Source organism: Sinocyclocheilus grahami, unplaced genomic scaffold (genome assembly GCF_001515645.1).
Source record: "Sinocyclocheilus grahami isolate Dianchi unplaced genomic scaffold, SAMN03320097.WGS_v1.1 scaffold31.1, whole genome shotgun sequence".
Classification (NCBI taxonomy): Eukaryota; Metazoa; Chordata; class Actinopteri; order Cypriniformes; family Cyprinidae; genus Sinocyclocheilus; species Sinocyclocheilus grahami.
This window is the reverse complement of record NW_015505210.1, coordinates 4,335,329-4,345,629: the sequence shown is the minus strand read 5'-3', so window position 1 is coordinate 4,345,629 and position 10,301 is coordinate 4,335,329. Positions and strand designations below refer to the sequence as shown.

The following is a 10,301-nucleotide window of genomic DNA, read 5'->3' as shown; positions in this document are numbered from 1 at the left end:
GGGAGAGGTTTTTTAGAAAGGGAGGGGGGGGGGGGGGGGGAGTGTTCCCCTGCAGTTGCCCTGATTATAACTTGATAAAGGTCAGTTCTGGAGCTCAAATGGAGTTTCAAAAACACAGAATACAGCAGAACGGATCCAGATTACAGAATGGGAGAGACGAGAATGAGACTGAGCATCGTCATTAACACAGCGATGCATGTTACCATAGAAACGCCACAAAGAGAGAGCCTGCCGGTAGTCATGGTTACCGTGCAGCGGACACTGAAAGTGCTTCAGTGCATTCTGAGAAAAGTGCATTGGGAAAGAATCAGTGCACACGAGTGTTTGTGTGCGAAGGGCTCGAGAATTACATCTTGTTTCAATGCATTGTAAGAAAATCAGCCCCAAGTCCCTTTGTTAATTGCAACATCAGGCCACTGCCCATCACTAGGGTGGCAGTCGTATAACTGTACAGAGCCTGGATGGTCTTTAGAATCAACATTGGGAATGCACTATGCTGAAATCACAGTGAGACCCTCAGCTCCGGAGAAACGAGGTCTTGATCTGTGGTGCTAAGAATGTGTGTTTGTGTAACACTAGATTACACTGGGCAGAACGTTCTGTATTATAGATAGCAATGCAGGGGTGATGTGAAGCGTGTTTTTGCCTCAAAGCCTCAGAAAAATATCACTCACTCATAGTAGTACACACAGTAATGATGAGAGAAAATTTCCAGTTTGACATAAGTTCCCCAACTCAACTGAGCTTAACTTGTTTTCGACCCAGAATATCCTGGATTTATTACAAGTTAAGATAAATCAACTTGAGCCATAATTTCAAATCATCCCTCCTTTTCTTTTTTCACCTTTCCTTTTCATTCCAATTTTACAACTTTGATGCCATGACGACATAATTCTTCTTCTATTAGTTATGTATGTGCATAATCATGTATGGAAGTACCTTTATAAAATTATAATTTTTACAATTCTGCTTTTAAATCCTCCAAAAAATGCCCCCATTGGCCACCTTCCATTGCAAGTGCTTCACTGTAACCTCATCGTTTTCTTAAAGAAAAAGTCTAAATCCTTTTATGTGGAAAAGAACATTACACCATAAAGTTTGTCAACTGAGCTTAGCTTCTATTAAGGTTGTAATATTCCTTTAATAAACATGAGAAGTTTTGCATTTATCGGAGTACTAAACCACACTTACTACATGCTGTCTCAGATCCAAGTGAGAACTTGCTCGGTCTTAATTCAAAATGAGCAAAGTGTGAAAACACAAGTAAGTTCAAAGTCAATGAACCACAAGGGTCTACTCAAAAAGCAATGGATCTTGAGGCTGGTTCTGGCCAGTTGAGATCCAAGAGTGGTGTTACGCTGGGTGGAGCACTGTGAGAGGACAAAACTCTTGATGTCAATATATTCTTTGACTATGGCTAACATATTGCTGATTATACTTTGGCTATTATGAGATATAATATCCTACTGTTACCGTACATAAAAACTGATTGCAGTGTTTGATGGTATAATCCCGTTAGATTAAAATCTCCATGATGTAATGCTCTTAATACATCCCATGGAATTCATTGAATCCTACTAAATCCAGTCTTTTATGAGATTATAAAGAGCTCACTCAGATCCAGAAAACTGAACTGTATGCAAACAGTCCTACATCACGTCTTTAACGATGTACTCATCTTAAAATGTATTACTGTGTACATAGACTCTTAAAAACAAAGGTTTCATAAGTGGGTTTTCACAGTGAAGCCGCAAAAGAACCATTTTTAGCACCCCAAAGAACCTTTCAGTTAACAGTTCTTAAAAGGAACCAATTTTCTTGGTGAGAAGAAACTTTTAATTATCCAAAAAATAATTTTTTCACTATAAAGAACCTTAAAGGCCACATGAATGTTAAAGGTTCTTCATGGAACCATCGAAACCAATAATGAACCTTTATTTTTAAGAGCGATACAGTGCTGTTACAGTGATTTAATTAGTTACAATATTGTACTTTATATAGGAAATATCCCTTTTAATTTGAACACCAGTGTAAATAATAGCATATACTATTATAACAGAACCCTAGTAAAAAAGTAATATATTTGAAATACATTTATTTTATATAGTTAAAATTTATTAACATTTACTGACATATCGCTCAAGACTTAATGATATAAAAATTATAATTAAACTTCATTTGGAGTACTACTTGTGCACAATGCATATTTGTTTTATATTAATCCTAAAATGTGTTTTAATGTCACTACTGATGATCTCTGGTCTTTAAATGCAAGATATTTAAAAGTATACTTGAAGTATACTTGCAATAGTTCCACTTTAGCACAAACAAATATACTTCAGTATATATCTTTTGTTGAATTTTAGCACTACTTCCACACAATTAAAGTGCATTAAGTGCAAAATGAGTTGTTACAATTTAGGAGACTTTAAGGGTAACACTTTATTTTAAGGTGTCCTTGTTACACGTCACATGAACTATTATAATAACAATAAATTATGCGTAACCCTAACCACATAGTAAGTACATGTAGTTAATTAATATTACTCGGTACTTAAATGTATGAATACCTTAAAATAAAGTGTAACCAACCATAAGTTTACCAGTTTAGTAAACCAAAAGCACAATTGCAGGGTATTTTTATTAGGCACATAATATGCATTTAAAAATGTATTTGTAGTATACTTGGCATGAAATAATAGATGATATTTTTCTCATTTTAAACATGAAATTTTATTATATTTATTTTTCACTAGGGAATTCATTTCCTACTTTATATACACGGAGACATCAACATCATAAATGTATCTTTATCATAAGTATACTATCCAATGCTTTTCATTTTAAGTACATACAGGTACAGTAAGAAAGCATCAGGAATGGCCCCCGTTATGCTTTCAACACTGAGATTTGTTACTGATCAAAATAGTGTCCACTGACAAGAGTAAACATGTTCCTGAAATACTATGCTTGGTGATAAACTCAAAAAAGGGACTTGTATGGAATCATGTCATGGATCGTGGTCTAACAAGGAACAGGTTGGTTCAGAGCATATGAAAAGTCAGTGAAACACAACAATCACCTATATTGTTCATAACTAACAAGCATTCTGGCTAACAAACTTAAGCTTATTAAATATGGTTCTAATCTACTGGATTAGTTCAGGAAGGAGAAGTTTGAATCTCGAGTCCAGTTTGCACAGAGCTGTGGTAGATTAATCAAATCTGGCTGTTGTTACATGGCTTTAAATGGTTTATAGTGGTTTGATTCAAACATTTTGTTACGCATAACCCGCACATATTGTTTATCAAATCAGTCAAAGCAGCTTTCAAAAGAGTTTACTATGCTATTTAATCAGTGTCGCCATGCCAAACTCTGGGGAAAGATTGTGCAAGTTCATCTGGCAAAGACCATCCAGCTCCACATCTGGATAATATTACAAACAGTGGAGACGTGAAGCCCAGCTCCCCAGGAGATAAAAAATACTTGACGTGAACTTTTCTTTTATTTGAAGGAGATTTACAGGTAACTGCTGGACTTCTATAACTGGATGAATCCGAATGCTTGGAGAAATCTGGCTAAATATTCTGCACAGAAACTGGATGCCAGTGTCGCTTCCCTGCAAAGCTACACTGAAAAAAAACCAAGACAGATTACTGAATTAAATCCGGTCATAATATATAAAGCGATCAATTATCTTCAGAAAATTTGGCCTAGACCGTTCAATTCATATCAATTTAACAATCTCTTTATAATGGTTTCAAAGCGTTAAAAAAAAAGATAGTTGTGTGGACTTGTCAGTGGAGGGACGGAAATCTCTCAGATTTCATTAAAAATATCCTCATTTGTGTTCCGAAGATGAACAAAAGTCTTATGAATCTGGAATGACAGGAGAGTGAGTAAATCATGACAGAATCTTCATTTTTTGGGTGCACTCTCTCTTTAACGACAAGTGTGGACCAGCTAAATCTTGGTTTTAGAGAGACTGTAGGCACTTTTGAGTTAGTCAGGCTGGAAGACCAGCTGAACGCCCGCTTAAAACGAACAAATCTGCTTTGGTGTTGAGCAGTGACTTTGAAATAGTCGTGACTTCTACACATTTAAGTACTTTCTATGACTTTTCCAGGCCTGAAAAACTCAATTTTGAAACTCTGTCATATTTCCAGGTCTGCCGTGAATGTGGGACCCGCGGTGCTTAAAAACAGCGCAAACGCAACGCATGGACGCGTCCTGCGTGAACGCACCCCTCAGCAAGGCCAGGAGCACAGTTAGTTCCAGCACAACGACGTCGCTCCAGCCATTTCACAGACAGCAGACAGACACACCAATGCTGTGAAATGGCATGGCTTCGAAAGAACTGTAAAACTTCAGCTCTATTTTGCGAGCAGACTCGCAGCTGCAGTCCAGACGCGCTGAGCTTCAGCAAGGAGCAGAGATACAAAGTTGAAGAGCCACACAACGCCAGTGTAGCAGTTTATCAGATGAGCGGAGGCTGAATGAGGTCTGCTGGATGAGAAGCTGGTGTGCCCGTTGGCTGGCCTGCACACCGCGTCTCCAAAATGAACGGCAGACAAACAAAAGCGTTTCTTACAGAAATTAGACGTACGATCTTACCTGCAATCGCTCCGACGCAGGCTGCCACATTTTAGTAGATGATACGCTCGATTGTCAGGCTGGAAACAGGGATAGTCCAGCTATAACATCTGCTCGCTTACGGCGCGTTCTTGCTCCTTCTGCCTCCTCAAGCAATCCCGAGGGAAAAAATAAAGAGGCAGTGAATACCAACGGTGCAAGAACGAAACTCCGCCTGCGAAACCACGCACAGGCTCTTTTCTTTCTCTCTGCCCCTGTGTGTCCTGTCCTCCGCCCCCTCTCTCGACTGCTGTTGTCCTCAGAGTGACCAGAAGAGAGGGCGCTTAGTGGAGCGCCACAGATGTTACATCTATTTTTTTATATTTATTTTCACAAAATACATGAATGTAAAATTCGAGAATACAAATTGTTTCACATATAATACGTTACTCTTAACAAAATCCGTAACATCATAAAACATGAGTAGGATTTTTAACATCAAGAATTATATATGATGAACATTAAAGGGGTCATATGATGCGATTTCAAGTTTTCCTTTCTCTTTGGAGTGTTACAAGCTGGTTGGGCATAGATAAGATCCCTGAAGTTGCAAAGACTAAAGTCTCAAAACCAAAGAGATATTCTTTATCAAAGTTAAGACTCTGCCACGCCCCCCTAAAACGGCTCATTCTAACACGCCCCCACATGTCTACATCACTATGTGGAAATATTAGCATAATGCCGCCCAAATGTTCACGCAAAGAAAGAAGGCGTGGTTTCAGTAACCGCAGTTAGTGTTGAAGCAGCATGTCAGAGAGGCCTTCCAAAAGTAGATGCATTTAGGAATCTTTAAGATTACTTACAACAGAACAGCAACGCATTTTATGGACGACCGTTTCGTGAACCTAGGAGAGGAGGTTATTCTGACTTTGCTATGACAATCTGGCGCTTCTGAATCAGCTACTGTTTTGTTATTAGTTTAAGTATTTGCTATGGAATGTTCAAATGTGTGTGTGTGAGAGAGAGATAGATAGGGTCACATCACAGTGGAGTCAGCTGTCTTAACCGTGGCTTGTGTACTGCAAACACATACCAGCTTCATCACTGTGTCTGTCACGCGACTCTGTTCCCCTTTCAGGCTTGAACTGATGGTAAAACTAATGACATTATTTACTGTCTTTACATTTATTTTGAAAGATGAAGCTCGCGATTATGTAATTATGTTACATTTCCAACGAGTGCTTGCGGTGTTCGGGTGTTCGGCCAATCACAATGCACTGGGTCAGCTGGCCAATCAGAGCAGACTGCGCTTGTCGGAAGGAGGGACTTTGTAGAAAACTAAGCGTTTGAGAGAGGCGGGGCATAGAGGACCTACAATAATGTACAGTATTTGAAAAATAATGTGTTTTTTGAACATTAAAGCATGTCAGCATATTCTGTTACACCAAATACACAAAATAATGATCTTTAAAAAAGCATCATATGACCCCTTTAAGGAAAAAGAAAGCAGACGTTACATGTAACTGCATTTCAGTTCACAAAAGATGTCACAAAGGGCGTTTCTAGCCTTTGATCAGTTATGTTTGCTTTTTTAATTTCGTTGTGTTGTGCGCTACTGGGTCACCGTAAGTAAGCCTTCGAGCATGACCATAGTTTGATACAGTCTTGTATATTCATAGCCATATAAATGACAACCAATCCTCGTTTACCTACAGTACGGAGTCGTTCACAAGCTGCATGCGCAATAAAGAGCTGCTTTGTCTTTGACAAATGATAGCAGCCATTTTCAAGTTTTGTTTCCTACAATAGTTTGTAAGGTAAACACACCTCATCCAGCACTATTTTTGTTTTCTGTCTTGTAAAATATTAAGCTAGCCTACAATCTCGGTTTGAGAAACCCCTGCGAAAGATTCAGTGCATGAGTGAACTGTCCGAATGAATCGCGAACAAATTCAGAACTTTAAAGGGGTCATAGGATGCCATGTGCACGTTTACAAGTAGTTTGAACTGAAATGTGTGTTGGCAGTGTGTGTACACAACCACCATATAATGATAAAAATCCACCCGGTGTTTTATTTTTAATCTGGTTAAATGTTTTCCCCTTTCTCAAATCGAGCCGAACGCAGATGCCTGTCTGTGTGACGTCACACAGACAGGCCCCTCCCACGATAGTTTGATTGACAGTAGCGTTTCAGCACAGCTGGACTGGCGTCTTACCTTAGACCCGCCCTGAGTGACTGTCATCAGTCCGCCATTGGTTCACCGCCGGAGCAGATGTAGACAAGAATGACTCCTAAGAGATTGAGGTGTTCTGTTGTTGGATGTAATAATGAACATAGCAGTCATCATTTACTCCCAACATCTGAGCCGCTGAAGACGCAGTGGATTACATTGTTTCTGAAGGGAATATACACAGTACACACACATATATTCTGTAAACAAAAACATTTATTTTGAATGCGATTAATCGTGATTAATCATTTGACAGCACTAAAAATACAGATATCCAAATGTATTTGAAAATTTCTATAGACAGATATTTCTGCTATCGAACATTATTGCCCCTATGACAACTAGTTCCATTCTGATTAGTAAAACACTTTTTTATTTTTTTATTTTATAACTACACTATTAGCCTTCAAACCAGTTGTCCACTGAATGCATGTGTGTTTTGGGGACTCACAGAGAAGCAGTGTGATAAACCTGGACCTTCTGAAACCCTCATAATGTCATAGGTCAGAGACTGACCCTACCTGTCTATAAATGGTGTGTTAAATTAGGATTTTCCAAGATTTACAAACAGTTAAACCACCATATCTACTTTACACCCATAGTAGCCCACACATCTGGTATGCAAAGAGAATATTTAAAAGTGCAAGTTATATTCTGGTCTTAAGAGTTTGTACAATGGCTAAGGTTACTCACACACAAATTTAACCTATTATTCATTTATTCCACAGTCAAAAAAAAAAAGTAAGTACTTTTCGGTTGAATTCATGTGAGTGCACATTTTAAATCTTTTTTACAATCACAATATTTTTGTGTTAAAACGGCATCATATACTGTATGTACTTTTCTGTTAATCTCGTAGCTGCATATGCACCAGAGTACATTACAGGATTTTATATTTTCTATATGTAGTAGAACAATGGCATTCATCTTTATTCTAATCCAGAAACTGCTTATAGTCAAATGAGAGGTCAAATAAACACTTAAGGGGGTCAAAAGGGACCTCAGTCTGTCTCAGAGGTCAAAGCCAATAAAAGCGTGTCCTTTCTTCCCTGCGGTGGGGGGACTTCTAAGTGACCAGAGCATCATCACAGTTCACCATACTTACAGATGTTTACTTTCAGAACATCTGGAGCCCACACAAGGTCACTGAAGGGTCTAGAACATCGTTTGAACTCCATATAAGGGCACGTCCAGCTGGAGGACATTCCATGCGCAGACAGTCAAAGGCATTCCGACGGTGGAAAACACATCCTCTCTCTTACCGTCTGCATCTGAGTGTGCGTTTCTCATCTGGAGGCATGAGACACGATTGCAACACTGAATGCTTTTACAAATGTCAAGTTTGCTTTGCGCACTACAGGGAAAGTGGTTATGAGTTTGGACTGCTTGGAGAGATAAAGCGTGTTTGTGTGTGTATGAGACTTACCATCTGTTCTTTGGGATAAACAAAACACGTCTGATGTGTGCGGCATCTTCCACAACGTCTTGTTCCCTGTGATATGAAGTTACATGTTGTGCTTCCTTATCTACAATTAAATATCTTCAACATGTACTAATCACTTTCATTACTAGAAACATCCATCAGGATTTGTACTTTTCAGGTTCATTGTATCTCGTCTCGTTTATCATATGTTAAACATCCAAGCATTAAAACAGGCTTTAGGCTTTCACTTGAACTTTTATTAATACATCATTCCACATATATAGCCAAATGGGTGTTATCTTTATCTAACAAAAACAGTGCTTGGGTTAGAAGCTTCCCTTTAGTACTGATCCTAGACACAACCTGCTCATTCACCTAAAGATGAAGATTCAATCTTAAAACTGTTCATTTCCGATCTTCTGTAGAACACTAAAACAGGATATCTGGAGAATGTCCAAGCGGTGATGTACCTTGGTCAAGCTCCAAAATGGACAAAACACAGTAAAACTGCCAAAAAGTCTCCCAAATAGCTTCCAAATCTCATTCACCCTTTTGTTCAATTGAAAATATTCAAATAGTGAGATCAGCCACAAGAAACCTGAACCAGTTTTATTTGATATCATTAAAACCAGACATGGCACAATGCTTCTTAAAGCGGAATGTTTTAATACTTACAAACACGATTTGAAAGCTATGACAGAGATTTTTGGTGAGCATTTTGCATTTCAGTCTGCTCGTTATCATACAGCTTGAATATATAGTGCATGTGTCTTATGAAGATGAACTGTTTTGATGCTTTTTCCAGTACTTTCATTGAATGGAAAAGAGCAGCTTGGACATTCTGCAAAATAACTCCTTTTGTGTTTTACAGAGGAGAGAAAATTCAGTTTTGGAACAACATGAGGTAAATTCATTTTTAGATAAACCATTTCCTTAATTCAGGCTTTAAAAAGCCTCAAAACTGGTCTCAGATGAGCTACAGAGAGCAACTTTTACCTGTCTATACTAAGCAAAAGGATAACCATAGGAGTACAATAGATATGGAAGATAAGAGAGAAAGGGAGATGGGTAATGGAAAGAATGGAAAGAGTACCACTCCAGCCAGATGCAAAAGAAGAGAAAGAAAGGGAGAAAGAGCTGGAACCCGTTGCAGGAACACCAGAAGCGCATGGCAGAACTGCACCGGTCTTAACCAGACTCCAGGACCTGTCAGAGACACTTCACTTGTTCCAATACACTGGCTCACTAATGTCTCAGTAGATACTAATGAGGAAGGTAATCTTATTCTTGGAGGCTATTTTTAAGTCCATTTCAATGCCAATAAACATTCTGTGCAGTTTAAAAGTTTCAAAGTTTCCTACTTGTCCACATTATTTTCCCTAGAACTTCCATTACTCAGGCAGCATTTTCAGTTCTTGAATTTTCCATGGCTCTCACGCATTCATGTGTTTACATTCACAATCTTACGATTATGTTTAACAATCTGAAAACATGTGAAGCCATGTAAATGCCATAAACTTTTCTTTTATCAAGTAAATGTCAAAACCCATATGGCACACTTTGATTTTTCCCTTTACTCAGATTTCACTTTGCCCATAAACTGGCAGTTTATTAAACATGCACGTGTCTGTTTACATTTTGACGTTGAAACCAACAATGTAAACTCAGTTTTCTAGTATTGTCAAATTGTTTATGAGCAAATTCTTGATTTAGTTATTGGCATTTTACAGTATGTCTAAACTGACATACGAAGATTTTTCTAAGGGTTTTTATTTTTTTCCAACTCTCCCTGATAATTTGTTGTCACATTTGCAAAATTTCAACAAGATTTTGCAGGCAATCAAATTATATTTTCCATTTTCAATAGCTGAGGGATGTATGATACACAGCTCACACAGAAGTCACCTGTGAATCTGCATGATCAACTTGAACACAAGTGAAATCGCATAGATTCCTCTTGAAATCACTGGATTTTGCCTGCGAAATTTCGCCGAGCAGCGGTAAATGTGATCGCAACATAAAGAGCTTTGCAGGTGTACCGGAACAGAGAACTCTTCTATAAAACACTATGAAA

General features: G+C 38.3%; 1 protein-coding gene across 1 annotated transcript in view; it reads right to left on the bottom strand.

Moving 5' to 3' along the window:
* The window catches only part of pid1 (phosphotyrosine interaction domain containing 1), a 29,595-nt gene extending 24,743 nt beyond the window's left edge, over positions 1-4,852 (bottom strand). The window contains exon 1 of the mRNA XM_016261720.1: positions 4,615-4,852. Within this exon, the coding sequence (XP_016117206.1) occupies positions 4,615-4,644 (30 nt within the window). The 5' untranslated portion in view covers positions 4,645-4,852. The remainder of the gene's footprint in view (positions 1-4,614) is intronic.
* Between the last annotated feature and the right edge of the window lie 5,449 nt (positions 4,853-10,301).